Below are 27,490 nucleotides of genomic sequence, written 5' to 3'. Positions count from 1 at the left end.
CCCATGACATCCTCAAAAAACAAGAGTCAGAAAACTCCACAGCACCTGTAAGAAGGCAATTTTTTATTTAAATATTTAGTATTACAGTGACCTTTGTTATTGCTAATGGCTTGAAGCTTTAAAGTCTGTATACATGTAAAGAAAGCAAATTATTCACTCTTACCCTTTTCTTTTTTTATATGTAGACTTCAGCCTCATCAGCCGTGGATTTCCAAGGTGGGAACAGCAGCAACAGTAGTCGCTATGACTGCAGTCCTGTCTCCACTGCGGTAAATAGTTTTTATCATGCAACAGGGAATAACCTTAACCAGTCTGATATTGACAGGGAATTGTTAGTTTCTCACAAGAGAGATGTTGTGCGTAGGGCTGGGCCATAAAACAATCTCGAAACGGTATTGCAATAAAATATGTAGATGACGATGATAAACTATCGTCATTTTTACTCTATATGGATAGACCTAGATGGATCCAAACAGCGTGTCATGCAGCAGAATGTAACAGACAGCTGTCAGTCAGTCTTCAATGTTGGGGATGCGCGTCATTGTATGCAGCCATTTTTCACTGCAAAGTTTGTGCTGAAGTGAATGTGCCGAGGTGAGGAGGAATTGAAAGTAGCATGGACATAACGAAAAGAGGGGAAAATGAGTGGAAGTGGGGAGCAAAGCGGTGGTTACGCTGCGGAAGCGCTTGCATTACCATTAAAAAAAATGGACAAAATTATGAATAAAAACACAACATCAGTAATTTGAAGTGGCTTGACTACTTGAAAGGTGACGACACACGGATGAAGATGGTCTGCAAAATATGTCGTCGGTTGATGCCAACCAGGACGGGAAACACAACAAATCTTTCCCCTCATCTGAAAAAGGGGCATCCCAGCGACTGCACCAAGAGCATGAAAATCCGGGCCACAACTCAGTAAGTCCACCAACAAGTGCTACCAAATGGCCTAGCACTTCTGCTGCTGTAGGCAGCACTAGCGGGGCTGCACCAAATCAGCAGTCAGTAGTGTCCTCTTTTGTTGCTGTAACCCTGTATGAGAAGCAAACGAAAAGGACATGATGCCCATGAGTACCGTGGATAAAGACAGGTTCAAGAAATTATTTAAAGTGCGAGACTGCAGGTACGAGATCCCAGTCAGGAAACATTTTTCTCAAACTGCTCTGCCCCAGCTTGAGGACGAGTGCCATGGAAAGCTGGAAAATCATTTGGTTTCTTCAGGTGTCATACATTTTGAGGATACTTTTCAAACTTACAGCATTATAAAATTATATATCGTGATAAATATTGATATCGGTCAATACGGGGAAAATGATCGTATAATATTTTTTGCGATATTGCCCAGCCCTAGTTGTGTGTATTTTCACAGGATATCCTCAGTCCTCATTTAGCAATAATGGCTGCTTTTTAGAATGTTTTTTATGTTATGTTTTATGTTCTTTATATATTGCCACCACAATAGCATTGGAAGCCACTGCTTTGCACAATTAGAAAATATATTCCACGGAAATCTTCTAACATAATTTCCCTCAGTATGTTCGGCATATCAACACTAATGATTTTAAAGAGGACTCTCATGCTTTTCTCACCAGGCAGTGCTGTTAGCTGACATCCTCCCAACACTTGTCATCAAGTTGTCTGCTCCCTTTGTGATCCACAAACTGCCTTATAGGTAAGATAATCATTAGCACCAGACATCCCATCATGTTGTGCTTTATGCAGAAACATTTTTAACCACGTGTGAATGTGGTGCTTACTTTGGTGCCTCATTTGACTTTTTGTTACAGCAAATTTTTCAAATAGTGTCCAGTGCCAGGGCTTCATGTCCCCTGCTCTCTGGTTAATGCAAGCTCAACACTTGTTTTATGTTTACCTGTTGTCTTGATACATTTACCATCATATACATTCCATTCACTAGTTCTTTCCAGTCACTTCTACTAACAGTCAATGAAACGCAACACTTCGCTTGGTACTGGTAACATGTTTCTGTGTCTCCACAATGCTTCCCTTCTCTAGTGGTCTGTTATTTTGAAAAATGTGCAGTTTTTCAGTTTCATTGATGGTTACCATTATAGTATAGCCAGTGTAATCCGTGTTATGGGTATTATTTCATTCACTGGCCAGATTTTATTGAATTTTTATTGACAGTAAACACAGACTGGTTGTCTTGTTGTGACTTGTTTACAGCGCAGTCTGTCATTGGACGTTCTTCATGAATATTGTGCATTTACTGCCTAATTCTTTTTTTCTAGTATCCGAGTATTGATCTGTGCCATCATGGCAGCAACAAGTTTCCTCGTTGTGTCCTTCTCCTCAGCTGTGTGGATGAGCATTCTAGGTAAAGCTGCCGTTTTTTACAGAGCTCTTATTAATTTTAGTTATAGCTCTTATCATTATTGGTGGTGAAACTGTCAAGAATCCTGATCATGCATATTAGATAAAGCTTGATATATTTCCTGTTATCTTATCGGAATGGGTGCAGCTGTGGTTTTTACACAGAAATATGATACCATTTTAGTCTTATCATGACGTGCTGCACCAAATATTTGTCACCATGCCAACACTGTGTATCAGTGAACTGATATTGAAGTTCAAGTTTGTAAATGTATGTAAATTCTGTAGGAGAGGAGTTTAAGAGAAGGAGGCAAATGAATGTAAGCAGTCAGTTAGACCACTGACTGCTACTTATATGTTTAATATCAAGGTCCTTGTTCTCCTTCTCAGCACAACAGAGGTCAGAGTCCAGTACAGCTTAAAGGATAACATCACAACTTTTCTCTATCTCATAATGATGCAGCCAGCAGAAATGTATCACATTACTCATGGGGTCCTGCAGGGCTACCCCTGATATGACCCTGTGAGCCCAGGCCCCTGCTACAACAGAGCCACATTACCCTCAAGAAGGTTTTGGGTCAAAAATGACCCCCTTGGCCCCTTTTTACAACCCTGTTGCTCCGACTCTCTATGTATACAAAAATAACAGCTGTGCGACATTTCAACTGTCAGTGATGATGCAAAAGGAAGATGATAGATAAAGTGTCCAAAATCTCAATCCACTGCTCAATAGAAAGGAAAGTGCTCCACTAATTCTGTGATTATCTAGGTAGAAGTGAATAAGAGAAGCACCAGAGCCTGCTGAGCAGATGATGATAGTGATATGATGATAATAATCTGTATAGCTCTTACAGTGAAGTAGGGTGTACTACTGTATGCTGCTGACCTTTGCAGTGTCACACTTACGAAACATGTAACAATAAAGAGAAGCTTTAATTCCAAATACAGCAAATGTATTCCTCAGCATCAGCATCAGTGCTCAAACAATCTGGTCTCGGGTCTGGGTCAGGCCATGTTGTCTCAACAGCATCAAACGTTTGGTCTTTCCAGGCAGCGTGGGAAAAATCCCTTGAGTGCCTTATTCAGCCCTGCATAGACTCCACAGTCACATCACCACAGGTATCCACCATTGGTGGAAATGCTGATGCTGTCAGTTCATTGGAACACTACCTGGTCTTTAACTATGCGCATTTGAATTTCCACTGAGACAGATGGCATTATTGTTATTGTATTATTCATGAGGGCAGTCTCTTGCTATGCTGTGAGAAGTCTGCTCCCCTCCAACAGATGGCTGCCTCTGGGTTACTGCTTGGTTATACATCACTGTGGTTAAAAACGTCACTGAGAGTGAAGTTCCAGGCGATATGCATTACATAACATATACCACAGTAACAACAAAGGTTGGGTTGTACTGGCTGTCCAGCTTCTCTCATAGTTCTTCCATGTATGAATGCATGATGAAATACAGTGGAATGATGTCCGAGATTATTTGTCTTTCGTTGTTGTTGTCTTCCTCTTTCTCTCTATTGTCTTGCAAATTTGGCATTGCACATATGTTCTATGGGTTGTCTTTCTGTACATGTGATATCTATTGCACGTCTCTCCATCCTGGGAGAGGGACCCCCTCCTAAGTTACTCTTCCTAAGGTTTCTCCCCTTTTTTTCCCCGTTACTGTAAAGGGTTTTTTGGAACGGTTCTCTCATATCAGGTGTGATAGTATAAGGACAGAGGGTGTCGCATGCTGCACAGAATATGATGCCCTCCTGAGGCAAATTGTGTTTTGTGATATTAGGCTATATAGATAAAATTAACTTAACTTGACATTGGATCCATTGTTCTTAAGCACATGGACATGCATCAAGGCCCTTTTTATTGACCTGTGCAGTTCTGAGTGGCATGTTAACAATTTCAAGTGTTTGCACCTGGAGAAAAGTATGCGGTTTGAGTTGAGGTTGTGATGACTTGAGTTAATCATATTAAAAGTATGTGTTTGCTGAATGAACACACTGCAATGAATGATTTATTTGGCCACTTTTGTATGTTTTGCAGAAAAAGAGAAGTGATTAGTATTTAGAGTTTTGGGAAATGGTTCTGATTTTGATAGATGGCTTCATGGTTTGGATTTTTTAGTTAAAAGGTCCGGTTATAGTGTTGAAGCCTTAAGAGAAACTTTTAACTGTATTGATGGCATATATTGAAATAATAGAGTAGAGCACAATTTTATCTTTCACTAAAGTGTAAAATTGTCCATTGCCTAAGCATTTCAGCTGCAGTTTAGTACAGTTCACCAGTAAGTCAACTGGCATCATTTTCAGGAAATGATTAAATTCTAAAAACAAATGAGGCACTGCTGAGTAGTTTTGTATTAAATGGCAAGAGGACATAACATGATGAGATCTACTAATGCCATATAAATGATTCAGCTATTCAGAGTTTAGCTGGCATATGCCAAGTTTTTGCTGGTATCACAAATACCACAAGTCCCGTACCATTATATCAGGGGGGCGCCCCATCGGACAAACACTGACTTGTATTATGCAGATTTCCGGATATTAATTACCATCACACATCCACAGTGGTCACAGTCTTCCTCTTAGCGTGCTTGTTGTAGTTAGGTGACAGCATCAGGGATCACGTTCTCCAGGAAGATCTCCAACACACTGCGGGTCTCCTGGTAGAACAGACAAGAGATAGCAGTGTTTTTCCTACCATTATATTACACGGGCGAACCCAACCCGAGCCTGATGCAGTTTGTTATCTGACTTAAGCCCTATCCGGACGGGATTAGTTTTACATAGGTATGTGGGGTAAAGTAATAATTACCAGAGATTTTAGTCCGAATGTGCCATGTCAGTAATCATTACCGCACGATGTCAGTAAAGATTACCGCGACTTTTACCTTCTGTAAAAGGGTCCAGGACAATTACCTCAGGTAATACTAATCCCGTGCGAATAGACCAGCAGTAAATATGTGTGTTAGGGCTGTCAAAAAAAAAAATCGAAGTTAGAAATATATTTGAATATATATAATTTTTTATAAGTTCGAACCTAAATTTGATAATTCGAATATCATTAATAATTAATTAATACTATCAATAATGTTGTATATCACGGCGAATCCCGTTCGGGACGCAGCGGGAGGGAGAGGCGCCGACGGAGGAGCCTGCTGCGCCAACACCACCCACTGCGCTGTCCGCGATGTGTGACCTGTTCGGGGAGACATACAGGGAGAGTGTTGCACCTGCTGCCTCCCAGCCTACCCTTTTTGAAGAAGAGATGAAACGTTACCAGAATGAGACACCACTCCACTCTTGTGGTGGAGAACTACGCACTGAAGTATCCAAACATTGCTCAGATAGCGAGGCAGAAGTTGATCGTACCTGGCACTTCAGTGAGGTCAGAACGGGTGTTTTCATCCGAGTGTCACGTTCATATTGCGTCAGCAATAAGCAGTTATTTTTTGTGGGGGGTTTTTTGTAAAAAAAAAATAATAATAAATAATAATAATACTAATACTAATACTACTACGACTAATAATAAATTCTAATATTATTAGAACTCAATTTCATGGTGCTTTTGACAGTCCAATCATACGCACATGACGGCAGGAGGGTACTGCGGTGCGTGAATGGATTTACCCCTCCCACTTGTGGTAGTTTTACTGATATTTCTTATCCTGTGCGAATCGGCTATTAATATTACTGACGTCCTGTGGTAAAGTGACATTACCCCACGTACCCATGTAAAACTAATCCCGTCCGAATAGTGCTATAGTTATTGTTATGGACAGTGTGTAAATGACCATCAAAAGAAGGCAGCACGGCAGTGTACACACACTTAATTGGAGCGGAGCCTGTGTTGCGTTCAGGCGTTGTCACGTAAATAACAAATTCCAGCCCATGAATAGGCCATAGCACAACACAGCAGCATGTCAAGTGGGCCGAACCCAAGCAACCCCTAGGCTTCGCTCCACCACCGTGAGTTCGACGGTGGATAGTGGGCTTTGTGGTTCACCAAGCTGGCCCTGAGTTCGGCAGTCATTAGTCTCAGCCCTGAGCTCCACGGCTGGCTCTCTGATCTGAAGCAATAGCTCTGGTGTCTGGTCTGTTTCTTTTTGCAAGTTGCAACGTTATCTGTCATGAAAACACACTGATTATCTTTAATGGAGGATATAAAGAAATATATTGAGAAGAAACAATGATCTGGTTATGATTATACACCCCTCTCTGTTTAGACACAACTGGCAAATATGTGGAATATATTTGCCAGTTGTGTCTAAACAGAGAGCGAGACCAGCTCACACACGTGCGCACACATACACACACGCACACACACAAACAGACAAAAACAGAGCTCTATATGTGTTTAGAACAGAGCAGAGGAGCAGAATCTCTCGCTGACCAGTAGAGTATGTGTATTCACAGGTTTTATTACATTTTGTTTAAAAATAAGCTGTGGTGTAAACAACCAGACGACTGCTGACAGGTGGCTGTGCGACAACTGATATATGGGGTGATGTTTGGTGCAGAGTCTTTTCCCTCCTATGCTCTGTCACTTAAACTGTTAATAGTCACTCTGTTCAATAGACTACTTCTTTAATTAGCTTATTTCAAGTTATTTATTTTGAAATATTTCATTGCTCTTTAAATTTAGGCTGTTATATAGCTATTTAAAAAACATGGTTGGCAGTACTAAGATATAACCCCCCTGTGTTTATTACTTTTCTGGTATTCATCAGCATGTTTAAGGCATCTCTGTCCCTCCCTCTCTATCACTGTGTTTCTAGGAGTGATCTATGCCAGTATCAGCTCTGGTTTGGGAGAACTGTCCTTCCTTTCTCTCACTGTCTACTTCAGCAGGTAAACACCCATACCAACCTCACATGACTATCTCTAGTTAATGCAAGTACAGATACAATGCCAGCGAATGACTGTACCTGAAGTGTAAGGTATAGTCTGTTGATAGCAAACAGCTTTATACATTGCTGCATATTATTATGTCAGCTGTCAAATCGCTTCACTAGTTAAACTGCACAACTTGCCGTCTTGTGATCGGGAGTCTTGAAGTTGTGATTTTCATATAACATGGCTGACCGGTGACAAGGCGTCAGACAAGACCTTTGACCAGAAGAAATCCCTGATGAGTATGTCTGGCTCCAAACCACTTCTTGTGATGACTACACTTGCAAGAAATGACATGGAAAAGGATGTGGATAAAAAAAATGTTAGCACAATAAATTTTTTCATATTAGTCAATATTGATAATAATCATACCAAAAAAGTCAAATGATTAATTCTTTTAAGTTTAAAGGCTGATTTTTTTCCCCTGACTGGAAGTTGAAGAAATGAAATGGTTTACTGTGGTTTAAACTATTATAAATACCCCTTTTCCACCATATTTCTTACTTATTCACTTTCTTTTTTAAACTCAGTGCACACTAAATTGAATCAATGTTTGAGCTGTTTGGGTGGAGACGGACGGTATCTTGTTGCAGCGTGTTATTGTATCTTGCCAGTTTAGGGACTGAAATTAGTGCGTTCACATGGATGTTGTGTTTCCATCTATGCTGGAGCCAAAAAATACCAGTGGCTACTGCAGATTCATTTGACCTGGGTGTGAATGCTGATTGTAACCTTTCCCATTACATCAAAAGCCAGATGTTAGCGGGTGTTAGCTCTTTTTTTGTGCAGTGGAAAATGGGCTTTATTGTCAGAACATTACAACATTTGCCAAACGGCAGAACAGTTCTAAGGTAGAATCAAAATAATGTCAATAAATAAAACAATAAACAGACAACGAAATCTTATGTCTGGTTTACAGCATGTCAAACTTTGTGCAGATGGTATAAAACATTTTATAAGTGTTTAGCTGACAATGTAAACAGTAAATACACAAAACAAAAATCACAACTGTGGTCAGTGTTTTCTGTACACCCACAGTATGTAATTTCTGCTGTTTCTCAATGAAAACAATAACAAAAAAAAGTTGGTAATTAACATGGGGCCATTTATTGCCGACCAAATCTGTCTGATGTGACTGAGGCAGAAGTCATGTTTATGACTGAGGAAATGTATGAAAGTTTGACTCATGTTACTTCTAGTCACATTATGTCATTTCATTGTAATGAAATAGTTGGTTAGTTTGTCCCGTTATCATGCTAACTTACCATTAGCATTAGATGAGTCACCTGCACAGCTACTGTAGTGAACGTTGTGTGGCGAATTCAATTGTGGAGCAGCGTTGCAGTGTTATCTGGGGGTCAAAAACATTCATACTAAAGTAATTATTTTATCTCTAGGGAAGAAAATTATATCAAGATAATTATTGTTAGCATTTTGTTGTCTAAGCCATATGCAAGTACAAAAGCACTGTTTTCTTGTCATAGAATTCTCATCACAAGAGTCAAAAATAAAATTTTGGTGTTTTGTTTGAGCTTCTGTACCTACCTAAAATCTTCTGGCAATAATTTAGTAAGATTAGTAAGTAAGATAATAGTAGACATAGTCAGAATGTAACAAAGATGTTAACAGTTGGATTTCAAAACCGTTTATTTACACAATGAGCATCTAGCTATTTGTACTCAGATGTCAATGATAGTCTAAAAAATCTTACAAAAAGTCTGAAAATTTGAGTTAACACAAGTCTGGAATTTTGAAATTGCTCTAAATCTGGGGCTTGGCAAATGGCAAATGGAAAGTCAAGGCTAAGGTCAAGAAGTGCATACTAGGCATTAGATAAAACTTAAGGGAAGATGTACTTCCTCTTTGCAACCACAATGCCATGTGACAACAATGTGACCATACACATACACATGCACGCACGCACACACACACACACACACACACATACACACACAAGCTTCAAGTTTCTGAAAGATGATTTGAATACCTCATGTCATGTCATGAACCAGTTGAAAATTGGAAGATTGTCAGTAATAAAGTCTGGTAGCTGCTGATGGTGTAACAAATCATGTGTATGCATATATATTGTAACTGCAATTGAATACACTGCAGTATGTCTTATAAAGATATTTAGTTTGGATTGTAATCAGTGTTTTGTTGACTCAGGGATGTACTGGCAGGTTGGGGCTCAGGTACTGGTGGTGCTGGTGTTGCTGGAGCCCTCCTATACTCAGGCCTCACCCAAGTTGGCCTGTCTCCCCAAATAACGCTTCGCATCATGCTGGTGGTCCCATTTGCAATGTTGATTTGGTAAGTGACAAAGAGAAAAGATAAGAAAAAAGTTATGTCAATCGACAACTGATGAGGATTTGACACTTGCAACAGACAATAACAAATATGGTCCGATTATATCTACGTTTCGTAATTTTGACCTGTCCCTTTGTGTGCAGACCAAGTATAGACAGATTGTTGTGTATGCATGTCACACATCTCACACTGTACACTTAAAGTTAATGCTTATTGCACCTTTTCACATTTCTTTTACAGAACAGAAAGAAACAGAAAACAGAAACGGGATTTAAAAAGTCCAAAGAGTGGCTACTGTCTTTGAATCTGTTATTGTTTACTATATTACTTTGTTGACAATAATTTTGGATTACACAGTCAAGTTAACCTGACCTGCTTTTAGTCCTTGCATTTGTGTCTTAGCTTTTTTTCTCTGTTCATCTTTCTCTTATTTTACTCAAAGTTCAAATGACATGATTCTTCTCAAAAGTTTTGCTTGTCCAAACACCACCACCAGCTATTTTTTCCTGCTGGTTCTTCCACGTTCATTACCTCAGTGGAAAAGCAGGGATACAGAATATACAGCTGTGGGCTCAGAGGAGAGACAGCAGCTGATGGATGGATCAGAAGAAGAGGAGCAGGAGAAATCAACCCCAGGTACACATCACAAACCCACACTATAAACAAAAACAAAACATAAGAAATTAGTATGATTGAAAATAATTTGACATAAAACCCATCCAGTGAAAGCAGGACTTTTAGAAATGCATGAATATATTGTTTTGTTGCTTGGTGAGGGGTGAGTTCTAACATCAGCTGTCCTTGTGCTATACATTCATTTGAAAGGCCTAGTAGCAGTGTATTGCTGTGATCTAATCAGATGAAGGCATGTGTCAGTTTTGTGAGGAAAAAAGATCTGAATTTTGCTTTTAAGGTGATAAAACATAGTTTTAGTTTCATTCTAAATGAGTCATTACATTTGTGAAAACGTGGTGAAATGTAAGTCAGATAACCTCATGGCCCCAGTCTTTTTTATCTTGGATTAGTTGGAGGATGTTGTGTGTCATTCTTTACGGATGTCTGCATTGGAAGTGATAAAGCAATTGGTGTGTGGGTGGATCTGTGTGGGGAAGCTGATATATGTAAGATGTTATCCACTCTATGTAGCAAAGAAAACTGATAGCTACAAACTGATATTTACATGTTTTGCTCAGCTTGTCAGTAAGATAGCTTTGAGGTTGTTAAAAGGTGATTTTTTTTCTGTTTTTGATATAGCAAGGCTAACAGTTTTTCCCCGCTTCCATTCCATGTGCTTAGCTTGGCCACTAAGTCAGACGACAAACAAGGGTTTGGACTATTCCTTGACATTGGCAATCATAGTTTTAGGGGGGATGCATGGTGGATGCACACTTCTGGGTACAGTGACTGTGTGCAGCTTCCTGAAGCCTTTTTAGCACAGCAAGGGTGCCAGGTTTGGTATATTGTTCAAAGCCGGTGGGGACAGTCTTGATTGGCGCAGGCCTCCAGGACAAGGCCAGGGATGCTGTCCGGCCCAAAATCTCACATCATTCTGCTGGTATTGGGTATATTGCCAAATATTTTGGTGACATTTGGTTAAAAATGTGATGAAATAGAAAATGTGCACACATCACAAGTTCCAGTAAGATATTGAATATCACTGTGGACTCACCATTAAACTGATCTGAACACTATTTAAGTAGTCTGTTTCAGATATCTAGTATCCAGTAAATGTCTGTGTCAGTTTTGGCTGCATTTGAATGAAGACTTGTGGAGATATCAATGTTAATTGATTTAGCACAGAGTGACGGACTTCTGAATTAAGTATAGGTTGCAGTGAGGTGATCTCTTTAGATCAGTGGTTCCCAACTGGTCCAGCCACGGGGTCCAGTCATTAGGTCAAGGTCCATGCAGTTTTATATATTTAGCATCATACTTGCTTTTGGCCATGCCATTGAGCTAGTTTGCTGTTTTTTTTCAAGTAGCTGTCCATTAGTCACTCAATCTACAGCAAGAAATGGCACTTCAAAATAAAAGCTCTGTGCCAGAAATTCACTGTCACTTATTTATTTTCTTCTTTTTTTCCCCTTATTTAATTTTTTGTAATTTATTTATTTTATTTAATTTTCCTCTTCCATATGTTAGATATACAAGACAAATGGGTGTGTAGTTAATAAGGCTGCACAATATTGGGATAAATTGACATTGCGTTTTTTAGCCCCCAGCAATATATATTACAATTTATATATTTTTTTAAGGGTGCATTATTTTCCACCAGAGGACTTCAGTAGCTCTACTTGGGGAGAATTAATCATTCTGGAATTATTAGGCTGATATTGCTTTGAATGCAACAGCATAAAATGTGCTGAAAATAGGCATTTGCTCAGTGAAACCACCATCTCTTTCAGTATTTCCCCTATATGCAACTAGCAGCGGTGCACCACGCTGCTGATTTATTTTATTTTTTTCGTCTTAGCTCTTTATTATATTATATATTATTTGGCGCTAGGGACGCTTCATAACCAGGTCAATTCACACACTTGTGAGTAAAGCATATAAGAGGAGAGGGCTCTGTCTTATCTCTTCATTAAATAAAGTTATATTATTTTGCACAACAGACGCTTCATATAATAACATAACATTATACTATTTATCGTGTTATACGGTGAAACGTTTCACCTTATAACGTGATGACTTATATTGTTCACACGACGGCATGTCATTTCTGTCTCTACATGGTCGTGCCTTTACAATTCTCCTCTGCTCTCTGTATCGCGCACGGCGGAGTTAGGCCCCGATGCGCATGCACACACACACACACACACACACACACACGAACACACTTTGCAGTATACTTGTTTTCGCCTGCACCCCCATCACTTTCAGCCTGTGCTCTACTCCTTGTTTGTTTTATATTGTTTTATTTTGTTCTGATGTATTTAGTTGCTCTTTATTTTTATCTTATGACTCTTTCTCACTTTATGTAATCTTCTTTCTTAACTGTTTATATATATCTACACCTGTTTTCACTTACTCTACACAATTTTAAAAAAAAAAAGAAAAACTGTGCTTCAAAATAAAGTGTGTTTTTTTACAAACTTGACATGTTTGTGAGTCACTTGTGGTCCATTCAGAATGGATCCGTGACCCACTTTTGGGGTGCGAACCACTGCTTTAGATCATTGATGTCCATAGATGATTGGGGCAAAGCTTCGGGATGATTAGCCCAACAGTTTCTGATGAGTTCTCAAAATAAGATGCAGATGAATTGAAAGAATGAAACCATGAAAGATTTTTGCCTCTTAACCAAGCCTTTTTGAGATAATTGCAAAAATGTAAACATGATTGCTACAGCATCACCTTGAGGTCAATGAGTGTCATATTCTGTGCAAATGAGGCACTGCCCCCCATTTGTCATTTGATACACAGGCACTGCACTACACTGTTTATTTGAATGAACTGAAAGTAGTGCCGTATGTTACTGAATAACTACACAAGCCTTGTTCTCCTCCCCTCAATATAACAGAGGACAGGACCACCAGCACACTCAACTTAACAGAGAAACTTCATGTCATCAAAGTAAGTGCACTCTTGTCTTCGCTTTAAATTTGGGTATTTGTGTGGTTACACTTAACTTAACTGTACTTGATTCCTGTGAGCAGGGCTTGCTGAAGTTTGTGTTTCCTCTGGGATTGGTATACTTTGCCGAGTACTTCATCAACCAGGGCTTGGTAAGTACTCTGGTGCCCTCTGGCATCACACTTATGTTACTGCATGGTGTTAAGCCAAACCCAATTCCGTTGTGGCTGTGTAGTTGTAATGAGATGTAATATATTGAAAAAATATTTAGATATTTAAAAGTATAACAAGTTTTGTCATAATATTGAGCCCAAAATAATGTAGACATTTTCTTATTCAGATGGAACTACTGTATTTCCCCGAAGTTTTCCTGTCCCATGCAGAGCAGTATCGCTGGTCAGTTAAACTCATTAGAGTATAATTCTGAAGGAATCACTTTATTTAAATTATCTGAGAATTTAGGCTTCAATTTAGTAATTAGTTTGTGTGTGCTCAGGTACCAGACACTGTACCAAGTTGGTGTGTTGGTGTCTCGATCCTCCCTGTGCTGTGTGAAGATCAGGAAACTGTGGGCTCTCTCTTTGCTGCAGGTGAGATATAGTCGGCAGAAAATGGTTGTTTTGGATGAAACACCATTTTGTATGTCTTTTTATTTTGTTTCTATGGAACCACACATACACCTATCATCATCATCACCAGCTCTGCAACCCAACCCACAACAGTTAGTTTGGATTTTTTTAAGTGGAGCTGTATGGGGTACTTGCCTATAGTCAGTGTATGACATACAGTAGATGGCAGTCTGCATGCCTCCGAACAGCTAACTTGCTCTTTTTTTTTTTTTTTGGATCAACTTTTTATTGTATTTTGCTTCATGATAACAAAAAGCAGTACAACATGTACATGAAATAAAATAAAAACAAACAACAAAAGAGAACAATAGACCTGTGGTGCATTCCCAGTACGTATGCATGTAGGAACCTGTGAGTCCTTCTGTGCACAAAGTGCAGTCTGGGGATGATAACTGTTCCATGAGATAAGCCTTTCTCGGTGTGAGGTAAGTCCTATGAATAAAACTGAAGTGAATATGTTGGTGATCTAGGTTTTTGGAGACAATGACAATTGAGGACCATATCCTCTCCCAGTCAGTCAAAACCTCTCCAGTGTAGTGTTTCAGGTGCTCAGTCCATACTTGTGTAATGGAAAGAGCTTTATAGGAAGCACTCAGGAAGAGTGAATATAGTTGGGTGACGACACCTCTTTTTTATCCTCTGTTGACCAAAATGGAGTGCAAGGAATGGGTGGTTATGGGTGGACAGTTAGTCTTAAATTGTTAAAATTGCGGAGCCCGTTCTCATCATGAATATCTGCAAATGTGTGAACTCCTTCAGTGCTCCATGATTCAGTTTTGTTATAGATTCCTTTAAAGTTTTTATAAACAATACTAGCCAATGAAGGGAAAATATCTATCCCCAAGTACTTAAATTGATTGACAATAGGGATATGCTGGGGTAGTGTTGTCACGATACCAAAATCTTTGTTTCGGTACCAATACCAATATGAATTTCGATTATTTTGCGATACTCTTCGGTACTTTTCCTAAGGAAAAGTCCTTTTGGATACAAACCTTTAGAACTATAAATAGTAGGGGTGTAACGGTACCAAAAAAAAAAATCATGGTTCAGTAAGTACCTCGGTACGGACGTCACTGTTTGGTAACTCAAATGTTCCACCAAGTTTGTGTTGTCTCGTGTTGTCTCCCTTTGTGAGGCAGACTTTCTCGTCTTTTTTCACGTGCGCCAGCTGTGAATGTTGATACAGGTGTTGTCATACACACCACTTGCGCAATCTGTGCTCCACTAGGAACAAGAAAGGTGTTTGTGTGCATAATTGAGTAAAATAAATTAACTAAATTAATGAATTAAATCAGTTTCAAAGTACCGGTATTTTCCGAATGAAGTATAGTACCATTTGGAATACTCTAGTACCGTGGTACTATTTTAGTACCGGTATACCGTGCAACACTATGCTGGGGTAATGCACTGGGATTCAATTTTGAATTTAATGGGAAAAGTGCTGATTTTGTCCAATTGATTTTATACCCAGATAGAGAACTAAATTCCCCAAAAGTATCTCAAATATGAGGTACTTACGCGGGTCCCCTATCAAAATATAAGAGTATGTCGTCAGCATACAGCAATATGGAATGAGTGGTGTTATTGAAAGTGATGGGGGTGATAGATGGGTGTTGCCGAATTTTCTGAGAGCGGGGCTCCAGTGACAGCAAATAAGTAAGGGCTTAAAGGGCAACCTTGTCTTCAGGACTGTGATAAGGCAATTTTGGTTGATATAATGCTGTTTAGTGTTTATCATTGCAGTTGGGTTACTATATAATAATTGTATTGATTTAATGAAATTGGGACCCAAGTGAAAATGTTGCAGGGTCTCCCTTAAGTATTCCCATTCTAGCCTATCAAAGGCTTTTTCAGCATGAAGGCTCAACACTGCGCAAGGAGAAGCAATATCTTTAGCATTATGAATTATGTGGAGTAGTCGGCGAACATTATCAGAAGCGAGCCGTGATTTCATGAAACCTGTCTGATCGTAATAAATTAATTTTGTTATATGGGGTTGTAAGCGGGAGGCGAAGATCCGTGCAAAGAATTTAATTATTTATTAATTAATGAGTTTTTCATAGATTATTAATTATTTAAGGATGGATAATGGCCTGTAATTACTATATTTAGTTGTGTCTTTGTTAGGTTTGGGCAGTACAGCAATTAAAGTATTCATGTAATTAAAAAAGGCACCTACATCGATGGCTCTATGGATCATAGCTGAAAGGTAATGTCCAAGCTCATCCCAAAAGGCAAGATAAAATTCTGGGGGGATCTTGTCCCATCCTGGAGATTTGCCTTTTTTTCATCCGTGCTATAGCATTCTTTAATTCAGTCAGAGTGATTGGTTCACCAAGATGCTCATTATCCTCTTGAGTAAGAGATGAGAGATTGAGATCTTTCAGAAAGGATTTACATTAATCTTTATCTAATGTTATTTCAGATATATAAAGTTCAGAGTAAGATGAAGAGAACTCTGCATTTATTTCTTTAAGAGAAGTAAGTTAACTGCTGCTCTGAGCTAATGGCCATAATATTTACATACTTTTCACATTTCTGTAAACTCAAAGAAAGGAGACGACTTGGTCTGGATCCATAGAAATAATAATTCCTCCTGACCCTATGAATTTCGAGTTCTGCTCTAATTTTTAGTAACTTCTTAAGGTTCAGTCTGACTGAATCAATTTTCCCTTTACGTTCTTCAGTAAAACCATCTTTTTGTTGGTCATGTTCTAACCTTTGCAAAACGTGTTCAAGTGTGTTAGTTTTGCCCAGTTTTGTTCGATTAAGGTGCGAAGCAAAGGAAATTGTTGTATTGCTTATAAAACCTTTAATTGCACCGCACAGAACCCGAGGATCTTTGACTGAATTGGAACTCTCTGAAATAAAAACTTTAAAAGTGTTTCTGAAGTGTCTACAATAATCATTGTTTTTAAGTAACATTGTGTTAAAGTGCCATCTTTTGGCCCTAGTAGTAGTGTCTGCTAGTGTAAGCAGTGAGGTGATAGCACTATGGTCAGATAAACAGGGAAAAAAACGGCAGAGTGAATTTGAGAAAATGAAGTCATAGAAGCCAGTAAGTAATTGTTGGGGCCAACATATATTTATCTCACACGGCGACACCGAAAATGTTGGGAACATAAATTCGGGCTTAACACGGAGGCACCAAATATCTTGGGATTTAATTGGCTATCGCAAATAATTAATAATTATTATTAATAATTAATAATTGTGTTAAATAATGTGACTTAATTAACATTAAATCACCTCGTGGAGCACCATTCCCGTAAAGGAAAAAATGATGGCCAGTTAAAGATATCAGTCTCATAAAATAGGCTGAACTATTAATTTGGAGTTTGATTAATAATTAAATTAATGACAACAACCAAAATTAACGGTAATGCCTGAAGGATTTCGGAGTTCTTGACGCAGCAGAGGTTGACTATTCATTCATTCCTGTACAACATTAAACAGACAGCAGGCATGATTCCAAAGAATTATATTTATTCACAAACTAGCAAACCAAAACACACAAATTCTAACTAACTATATACAAGCTTGGTGTGTATATGTGTGTGGTGTGTGTGAGAGAGAGAGAAAGAAGAGAAAGAAAGACAAAGGCAGGTGTGGTGATCAAAGAGGTGTTTGGCCTACAAAACAAAATGGTTGACAACAGAGAACTACCAAAATGGCTGAATCAAGGCTGGCTTCCAGCCGGGGGAGGTGTCTGTCTGACCGTGTGGTCGGGACAAAGACAAAGGAAAAGAAGCGGGAACTTAAAGATGCCTGTTTGGGTGTAGCTCTGTTGAAAGCCTATTTGTTAATGAGTCTATGTGAATGTGATTTGTGTTGCAAACGGTCAGGATTAGTGCAGAGATTGTTTAGTTGTGTGCAAGAATCTGTTTGTGAACAGTATTAGCAAACTAAACACTTAGCTTTGGCGAAGCCAAATAATCAGTGACCTAACTGCAGTCTATCACAACAATAACTCAGTAAACAGCATCAAATCACATACAACAAGTTAAACAGTCTTGCTTAGCCTGTAAAGCTGTGATAAGCTATGCCCAGTTGTTACGTTACTGATCCTTGAATGGATGGGAGAAAGAGTAACTTGGTGGTGTACTGCTTTGTTAGCCGGCAGAAGAAGGCTGGGAAGATGGTTCCAGGCGCAGTCTTTGTTGGGTCCTTTGTTCCAAAGGTGAAACTCCGAGGAAGCTGGTCGCTCAGGGTTTAGCAGAGTTAGACGCTGGGTGCTAACTCACTTAGTTCCTTGTTGCTGGAAAGCTAGTTGCAAACCTTGTGTTCGCAAGAGAGTCTGTGATCAGTTGCCCTCCCTTTAGTGGTTTGGGCTATGGAGCAAGGGTCTGGGCCTCTGCTGTTCCAGGTCCAGCCGGAAAGAGGTGTGAGCTGTTGAAGCTCCAGAGCAAGAGAGAGAGATCTGTTGGAAGGGAGCAGATCTTTGCAGGCCTGTGACATCACAGAGTCACATGTCACTGTAAAAGTCCTGTCCAATCAATTTGTGAGACTTGTGTCTCACTGAGGTGTGAGGTGAGACCTCCTGTGGAGATGGGTGTCACCTAGCTCTCTTTGTTTGAAGACAAAGAGCATGCCGAGGAAAAAGCCTTTAAATGCCCAGTGATGATTTTACCAAATGATAAATCATCTGTGGTCCTGTGAATCCCAACAGTAATCAATCCTTGAATAGCTTTTATGTCTATCTGAATAGATACTGTATTGTCTTGCAGAAGGATTTATAGCTCTGAAATCATGTATCAGCCCTTGGAGTGCTACTGTAGATGGATTGTGTTCTGTGAGGGTGTACTAGATCTGTCCAGTTACAGATCAAGGATGGCATTCATGTCAGCAGATTACTTAGAGTCCTCCCAGTGATTTCAAAGAAATCTGAACTAAACTGGTTTGGGGCATATATACGAAGAAATGCAACTTTCAGGCCATTAATGTTTGTTTTAATATATGCAATTCTGCCATCTTCACTTCCATAGCTTTCAATTATTGTTAAAGATATACTACATCTCAACAGCACCAAGGCGCCTCAGCTTTTGGAGTTGAATGCGGCAGCAGCTGCGGTATAATAAGCCCCTTTTACACTGCCAGATTTTCTCGCGAATATGGGGGCGTTTTGCAGGCAAGCTGCGAGTGTTTAGGCATACAGAGCCGGATTGGCGAGTTGATCGGAGGTGCCCAATTTTCCGCTGCATAGGGGTAAACATTGGCAGAACTTTTTTGGTTTAAATAGAACGAGTTGCCCTTCCGCCACGGGAGAGGATGTTGATGACTTGTGGGGGGAGCTGTTGATAACGCCGCACATGCGACCCACTGGCGGTGGACTGACAGGAAACAGCTGATAGCAGGAATGAGCAGCTAGTAGCAAGAGGTAAACGCAAACCTGAGAGAGACTGTAAAGATGAACAACTGGGGAGACAAGGAATTGCACGCCCTCCTGGCCCTCACAATCAAGAGGCCATTAACCGTCAAATGACGACAACGGTGAAGGACAGGCGAATTTATGAGAGAATCGCCGAAGGACTGACCTGCCGCGGCTTCCCTTGGAGCACGTCACCGTTTACGTCACACACCGAGCTACACATTTTGTTACTTGCTCACGCCCCCCATTGCCCCGAAAAAGGCACATTCTCTATGAACAAAAGTAGGCAGGCGGCATTTCGCTGCACTCCCCGATTTTGTTTTTATACTGCCAATGCTGACCGAAGACTGATTGGGCTTTCCTGCAAATTTGCACAATTCCTATTTAAAAAGGGCTATAGTGTCGATTCACTAAATATGTTTATCAGCAGGTTTAAGGTGCAACTCTTGAATGAAGTCCACATCTATTTTGTGTCTATTAAGTCAATATAGACACATTTAACGTTTAATGGGACAATTTATGCCATTTATATTCCAGCTAGCAACATGTAACATAGACATATTTACAAACAAGACTGGGCAAGTGATTACACTCCTGCAAATGTGTAAAAGTCAGAACTGCGGAGACCCATATTTTCCGGACCCCACAGTTACAAACATAAAGAAATAAATCAACGAAATAAAAACATAGTAAATATTATCCCACAGAGTGGCAACAGCCACTAAACAAACGCCAACTAACTGGGCACCTGAACTGAGAAAGCTGGCAGTCACACTACTACACTAGCAATTACCCCGTTGAAATATTCAGTGTAACGATCGACTCCACAGCTAAGTGCTTTAAAGTTACATTTAGTTACACTATGAAATATTAATCATCCATGAAGTTGAGAACTAGTAGGATATTAACCAGATAGAAATGTAACGTTTTCATGAAGTAAACAGCATACCTTATTGAGGTGGGTAGATCATATAACAAACTTAGGTCACAACATGTCTAAAGAAAAATGTCACACAGATCAGTGTAGTCTTATTTAGTGAACTGTCTTTTATGAATCAGGTTTCAAGGTAACTTAAATACCACCTTCAGTCCACTGGGTCTGTCTGTTGAGGAAATCCTCAGCTTCCGGTTCAGTCTCAAAGAGGTGCACTTCTGCCCCGCGGGACAGCTTCAGCCTGGCCGGGTAGATCAGGAAAGGTGTAAACTAGGGCTGCACGGTATATGCGGTAGACAGTAGAAATGATATAAATTTGGCCCACAGTAGAGATTTGCGCTCTACCGTCCTATCATCGATGACGTCATCGCACCTGCCTCAGTGTGAAAATGGCTGCGAGCACAGAGACAGCGGAGCAAGAGGAGCTGGTTCACGTCCGTGATTTAGCGTAGCACGTGCAACATGTGTTGCTGGAGAACTTGTGAGTGAGTGAGTTAATGTCTTATGAACAGCCCTGGACTTCTCAGACTCTTTTAGCGACTTAACCGCTCAGAGGGAACTCATTCAGTGTCTCCTCTGGCAGCAGCACAGCGTCTCTCCCTCTCCTCTCTCACCGTATGCACACGGGAGTTGGTTTTCAGCAAGAGAGTTTGTCATAAACCTTTGGTAATGTAAACCTATGTGACGCTAGGGGCTCCACAAAAAACGCCATATGTGAATGTGTGATAGTTGTGGTATCATAGCAGCTTGTCACAGGTTACAGCCTGATGATTAGAGGAGAAATGACAGAGCATAAAGGTCCAGGTGGAAAAAACACAACTCAGTCATTTAGGATTTTGCTAAAAGAAGGAAATTACCTTTTGATATAGATCCCAGGGGACATTTTGCACCATAGAGTACTGGGTTTTAATTTTGAGTTTTGAGATCTGCATTCTGCACAATAAATGCTCTAAATATACATTATATCTTTGCTTTTGTTGTTGTTGTTGTTGTTTTTTTTTTATCAATTTAGCTTGGCTAAGGGACTACAAAACCCATTCAGAAACACTTCTATTATAACTTTACACTTAAATTTATACCGCGATATATATACCGTTACCGTGAAGGGATTCGATTTATACCGTGATATAAATTTTAGGTCATACCGCCCAGCCCTAGCATAAACCACTGGAGAAAATGAGCGGCACCGTTTCATGGTGTGGTTACTGTAGTCAGCTGCAAAGTGGATTTCTATGCCATCGACTTCAGGATGCGGTAGCAGTCTGTGTATCGTAGCATCTGGCAGATCAACCTGCGGGATCCCCTTGTGTTGCGCTCCAGTCCTATACAGTGAGCCCTCATCACTTCCAACTTCTCACCAGCAAGAGCAGGGAACCACTTAAAGAGTGAGGATGCGACAAAGCCGGAAGCATTGCTGTTCTTGATTTTTTTTTTTTTTTTCAGGCAAGTTAATGATGCAAATATTATCTCTGCGGGATCTGTCCTCCAACTCTGCTATGCTTGCTTCGAGTCTGGAACATGTGCTTTGAAAAGTTTCCTCTGTCTTAGTCAAGTTGGTGGATAGCCCTTTGTGATCCGCTTTCAGCTTCAGTCATTTGCATTCTTTGTTACCTCTGTTTTGATAGTGTCCAGGCAGTCTCCAAATTTAGCAAACTGCATCTCAATAAAGTTGCGCTGCTCCTTCAATGCAGACATTAGCAGTGTTGGACGTTTGTAGTTTAACTACATTTTTCAGTAGCTTGGTGGTAGCGTCGCTATTTTCTGAATCAAGTAACTTCTCAGTAGTTAAGCTCTTTTATTGATCACTTAGCGCGGTAGCATCCACACAAGCTACATTTCCAAAATCATTTCTGAAGCTCAAACGAGACGGGGATTTCTGTTATGGACTTAAATAAAACTGTCACCGCTACCACACAGAGTCACTTCCGCATGAACCTGACGGGGGACAGCCCTCCATTCCCAAACACCACCATTCCGAACCACCCCCACTCCGAAATCGATTTTCAAGTCCATATCGAGTTTCCTGCATCAAACACTGCCACCCGCTCTCCGGCCGCACTCGCACAATTCTGAAACTCATTGTACTACAAAAGCTTGAAATGAATGTTCAACTTATTGTTTTTTATTGAAAATATGTCACTGTCTTAATTTATTATGTATAATTTTTCTAGCAGCAAACACATTTAAAAGGAGACGCTTGTCAAGTCTTTTTACGCACGCCGTCCGTGGTGCTGAAATCCCCGCTGCAGCCGCCGCTCTCTGCTGACAGCAGACCGGGGGAGAAAAAAAAGACATTTCTTTGCTCTGTGCTTTCAGAAAATAACCAGGGTTAGGGTAAGAAAGACCAACGGTCTGTACAGCAGTCCCACTGTGTTTGCAGGGCATATCAGGCTGTGTGATTATGCGCAAAGTTTGGTTTAACGCATTGGAGCAATTTCATACAATTTCGGACATTTAACGTGATAAACTAATTTCAATTCAACATTGTCATTTGCCTAGAGGATTCAGCTGAAGCATAATGAGTGTTATTTGTCATTAAGATGAAGTATTTGCTTGTTTTGTGGTTAATTATGCACATAATCCATTTGACCCCATCATGAATGGGATTTTTATTCGTTCCTGCAGACAGGGGCAAAAGGATCAATGCGCAGCCTCCGTTTCCTTTGCGTCCGTCTCGTTCATTCAAACTTTGTAAACACAGATGGGATTTGTAGGGGACATGTGTATGCTGCTCACTATAAAATGTGTTTACTAAAATGTGTTTACTAGCCTCATTTCTAGTCAAAACAAATCTCTTTACACTTAAAAAATACTTGTTTCAAGCAAATTTTCACTTGAAATAAGTATGAAAATCTGCCCATGGAGCAAGTTTTTTTTTTGTTATTGCAAGCAAAAAAAAAAAAAAACTTGCTCGCTCCATGGACAGATTTTTTTTTGTACTTATTTCAAGTGAAAATTTTTCTGAAACAAGTGAAAATTGTCTAAAAACGTTACTTTTTAGGTGATGAGTCTTATTTCAATTGTAATGAGATTTGTTTTGACTAGAAATAAATATTCTTGTTAAGATTTTGAGTTTTTGCAGTGTAGATACACATACATACACGCATGTACGTTTTTGACCATGTTGTGACTGTTTGAAGCAGGTCTTCATTCTTGCTGTTGTGGTTTGAGTTGTGTTATGAGTTAGTGCAGCTCACTGTTCAATAAACAATTGAACTTAACTTTTTTACCTGCCTATCTGTTTGACTGACAGTTTTATTAATCAGCAAGATAACACTGACTTGGCACAAAGTTGGTTCAATTTAGTAAAAAGCTTGGATGTAGTTGCATTAGTTACTTTCATTTTGCTGTAGCTTAGCTTGCTACATTTCTGAGGGTGATAGCTTTGATGTAGTGAAGCTTCATTTAATATTAGAGTAACTAGTAGCTTAGCTCACTACACTTTCCAAGTAGCTTGCCCAACACTGGACGTTAGCATGGAGGTGACTCAAAATTCTCAACATCTTTCATGGGTTTTTGAACTGTTTTGCTTCTTAAACCATCTACCATGATAGAAAGGAGGTTTAACCTTTCAGAGTGACTGGTTGCTGAATTACAATTATGTGGAAGATGGATAATGGATTAAGGTTGGGGAAAAGTTGGCGAGAGCAATCGCGTTAGGCAGCCATCTTGTCTGCAGGTCACGTGACCCCCCTCATAAAACCCCAGCTAACTTGCTCTCAAAGTCAAAAAACATTCATTAAACACTGCCCTAGAGGCTTAGGAGTGCCTTGCTGTGGATGAAGGTTTTCAGCAAAATGTATTTTACTCACTGAAAAAAAGGCCTACCAAAAAAAAATTAATGTCAGTGTAAGTCTATATTGAGAAAACTTTTGCTACGTTACCTTGCCTGCAGACAGGCCTTTCCTTTGGCTCTTAATTTTCTCAACCATATATTGTCTGTATTCCTAAATTCCTAAAAGCCCAAGTGTGCCGTGCACTGTATTATGCTGCAGGTCAGTTGATTGGGTAAGGTAGTGCTGCTGCCCAATTACACTAATGCGAAACTTCACTTTTCTCAAAATTTCTAGGGTGGTGCATGCTTGTGTTTTTTCAGGTTGTTAAAACCAGGAAATGAAAACAGCTTTGGCTAGTTTCACTGAATGTACAATGACAAACAGGAGTGCGCACAGCTCCAAATTCATAGGAAATTTAACTTATTTAGTATGGGCAAAAATGCATAGCAACACATCTTTTTCTGTGCATTTTTGCCTATATTAAATAAGTGAAATCAGTGCTGTTGTTCTCATTGTTGACTGAATATACAACTGCAATTCCAAAAAGTTGGGACAGTGTGTAAAATGTAAATAAAAACAGAATGCAATGATTCGCAAATCTTTTTTGACCTATATTTAATTGAATACAGTACAAAGACAAGACATTTAATGTTCACACTGGTACACTTTATTGTTTTTACACTTATTCTGAATTTGATACCTGCATCATGTTCCAAAAAGCTGGCACAGGTGCAACAAACAACTGAGAAATTTGTGGAATATTTGAAAAAACACCTTTTTGGAACATTCCACAGGTAAACAGTAATTACAGTTAATTTGTAACAGATGTAAGTATCATGATAGGGTATGAAAGGAGCATCCTTGAAATGCTCAGTTTTTCACAAGCAAGGATTGTCACTTTGTGAAAAAATGCTGGGGCAAACTGTCTAGTCCAGCAGTCGAAGATCAATGTCAGCCTAGGTTGCAGGTCAATGATTGACTTTGTAGTCGTATCACTTGACCTGCGGCCATATGTGCTGGACACTCGGGTGAAGAGCAGAGCTGTCAACTGATCACCACCTGGTGGTGAGTTGGATCAGATGGCAGGGGAGGACGCCACGCTGACCTGGCAGGCCCAAATGAGCAGTGAGGATCTGCTGGGAACCCCTGGCGGAAGAACCTGTCATGATGATCTTCAACTCCCACCTCCGGGTGAGCGTTGACCGCGTCCCGAGGGCAGAGGGGGACATTGAGTTCAAATGGGCCTTGTTCCGCTCTGCCATTGTCGAGGTGGTGGTTGCGAGCTGTGGCTGCAAGGCCGCTGGGGCCAGTCGCGGGAGCCGTCAGGCTGAAGAAGGAGGCCTACAGGGCATGGTTGGTCTGTGGGTCTCCGGAAGCAGCTGGCGCGTACTGGCGGGCCAAGCGGAGCGCAGCAGCAGCAGTCGCGGAGGCAAAAACTCAGGCGTGGGAGGAGTTCGGTGAGGCCATGGAGAAAGACTATTGATCGGCTCCAAAGAGGTTCTGGCAAACCGTCCAGCGCCTCGGGAGGGGGGGGGCAACTTGCTCACACCGTTTACAGTGGGGGCGGGGAGCTGCTGACGTCAACTGGGGACATTGTCGGGCGGTGTCGTCCAATTTCTCGGCCAGAAGTCGCTGAGGTAGTGAAGCAACTCTGCTGCGGCGGAGCCCCGGGGGTGGATGAGATTCGCCCTGGATATCTCAAGGCTCTGGATGTTGTAGGGCTGTCCTGGCTGACATGCCTCTGCAACATTGTGTGGACATTGGGGGCAGTGCCTTTGGAGTGGCAGACCGGGGTGGTGGTCCCCATCTTCAAGAAAGGGGACCAGAGGGTGTGTTCGAACCACAGGGGGATCACACTCCTCAGCCTACCCGGTAAAGTCTACTCCAGGGTGCTGGAGAAGAGGGTCCGGTTGATAGTTGAACCTCAGATTGAGGAGCAATGTGGTTGGAGGGGGCATGGGAGTTCGCCCAACCAGTCCACATGTGTTTTGTGGATTTGGAGAAGGCTTACGACCGTGTCCCCAGGGGCATCCTGTGGGGGGTGCTCCGGGAGTATGGTGTTGGTGGCCCCTTGCTAAGGGCCATCCAGTCCCTGTACCAAAGGAGCGCGAGTCTGGTTCGCGTGGCCAGCAGTAAGTCGGACCTGTTCCCGGTGAGAGTTGGACTCCGCCAGGGCTGCCATTTGTCACCAGTTCTGTTCATAACTTTCATGGACAGAATGTCTAGGCACAGCCGAGTGGTGGAGGGTGTCAGGTTCTGTGACGGGAGGATCTCGTCCTTGCTTTTTGTGGATGACGTGGTCCTCCTAGCCCCATCGAACAGTGACCTCCAGTTCTTGCTGGGACGGTTCGCATCCGAGTGTGAAGCGGCTGGGATGAGAATCAGCACCTCCAAGTCTGAGGCCACGGTCCTCAGCCGGAAAAGGGTGGATTGCCCACTCCAGGTCGGGGGGGGAGGTCCTGCCTCAGGTGGTGGAGTTTAAGTATCTTGGGATCTTGTTCACGAGTTAGGGTAGGATGGAGCGGGAGATTGACAGGCGGATTGGGGCGGCGTCAGCACTGATGCAGGCGCTTAACTGGTTCGTTGTGGTGAAGAGGGAGCTTAGCCAGAAAGCGAAGCTCTCGATTTACCGGTTGATCTACGTTCCAACCCTCACCTATGGTCACAAGCTCTGGGTAGTGACTGAAAGAACGAGATCACGAGTACAAGCGGCTGAAATGAGTTTCCTCCGTAGGGTGGCTGGGCTCAGCCTTAGAGATAGGGTGAGGAGCTCGGACATCCGGGAGGGACTCGGAGTAGAGCCGCTGCTCCTCCACATTGAGAGGAGCCAGTTGAGGTGGTTCAGGCATCTGGTAAGGATGCCTTCTGGACGCCTCCCTTGGGAGGTGTTTCGGGCATGTCCAACCGGGAGAAGACCTCGGGGCCGCCCCAGGACTTGCTGGAGGGATTACATCGCCTGGCTGGCCTGGAACACCTCGGGGTTCCCTCAGAAGAGCTGACGGAAGTGGCTGGGGAGAGGACTGTCTGGGCTTCTTTGCTGAGGCTGCTGCCCCTGTGACCTGGACCCGGATAAGCGGAGGACGACGAGCATGAGTACGAGTACGAATATCATAAAAAGATTCAGAGAATCTGGAGAGGTCTCTGCATGTAGGGGGCAAGGCTAAAAATCAACATTGAGCGTCAGTGACTTTTGATCCCTCAGGCTGCACTGCATTAAAAAATTGCATAAAGGATATTACTGTGGACTGAGCACTTTTGAAAATGATAGTCGGTAAACACAGTTTATTGCTGCATCTGCAAGTAAAAGTTAAAGGAGCAATAAGCGAAATTCATCATTTCTAGATTGAAGGAATTAAAAAATTGCTATGTGAAGAACTAGAGGTGTAATTTCATCTGGAGTATAGCATGACCTCACACAACCTTTCTCTGTGTTGATCTCCAGCCCCTTGTTTACAAGCCGGTCCGGCTGCGTGTTCATGTACGTTCATGTGAATGTTCATGTGAATGTTATATTTTTAACCGATCTGACAAGCCAGCAGCATGTCCGGGGGAAGAAACCAAACAAATTCCTTCTGTGAACGCTGTCGGAGATATCAACAAGAAATTAATGAGCTACAAGCACGGATTTTTGCTTTAGAATCTGAAAAAGGACTTCACAAGAC

General features: G+C 41.1%; 1 protein-coding gene across 7 annotated transcripts in view; it reads left to right on the top strand.

The window, feature by feature from the left end:
- The window catches only part of cln3 (CLN3 lysosomal/endosomal transmembrane protein, battenin), a 71,914-nt gene that overhangs the window by 26,313 nt on the left and 18,111 nt on the right, over window positions 1-27,490 (top strand). For 5 of the 7 annotated variants that reach the window (XM_078161688.1, XM_078161687.1, XM_078161689.1 and 2 more), the window contains 11 exons: window positions 1-47; window positions 186-269; window positions 1,593-1,672; window positions 2,253-2,338; window positions 7,121-7,193; window positions 9,402-9,545; window positions 10,039-10,178; window positions 13,066-13,118; window positions 13,202-13,270; window positions 13,459-13,514; window positions 13,615-13,708. The exon at window positions 1-47 is cut by the window's left edge and continues 50 nt beyond it. In XM_078161688.1, coding sequence (XP_078017814.1) covers window positions 1-47; window positions 186-269; window positions 1,593-1,672; window positions 2,253-2,338; window positions 7,121-7,193; window positions 9,402-9,545; window positions 10,039-10,178; window positions 13,066-13,118; window positions 13,202-13,270; window positions 13,459-13,514; window positions 13,615-13,708 — 926 coding nt within the window. The remainder of the gene's footprint in view (window positions 48-185; window positions 270-1,592; window positions 1,673-2,252; window positions 2,339-7,120; window positions 7,194-9,401; window positions 9,546-10,038; window positions 10,179-13,065; window positions 13,119-13,201; window positions 13,271-13,458; window positions 13,515-13,614; window positions 13,709-27,490) is intronic. The other 2 variants (XM_078161690.1, XM_078161691.1) reach the window with 1 other exon arrangement.

This window comes from Epinephelus lanceolatus, chromosome 18 (assembly GCF_041903045.1).
Source record: "Epinephelus lanceolatus isolate andai-2023 chromosome 18, ASM4190304v1, whole genome shotgun sequence".
NCBI classification, from domain to species: Eukaryota; Metazoa; Chordata; class Actinopteri; order Perciformes; family Serranidae; genus Epinephelus; species Epinephelus lanceolatus.
Note: the sequence above shows the minus strand (reverse complement) of the source record. Positions and strands in the feature narration are given on the sequence as shown.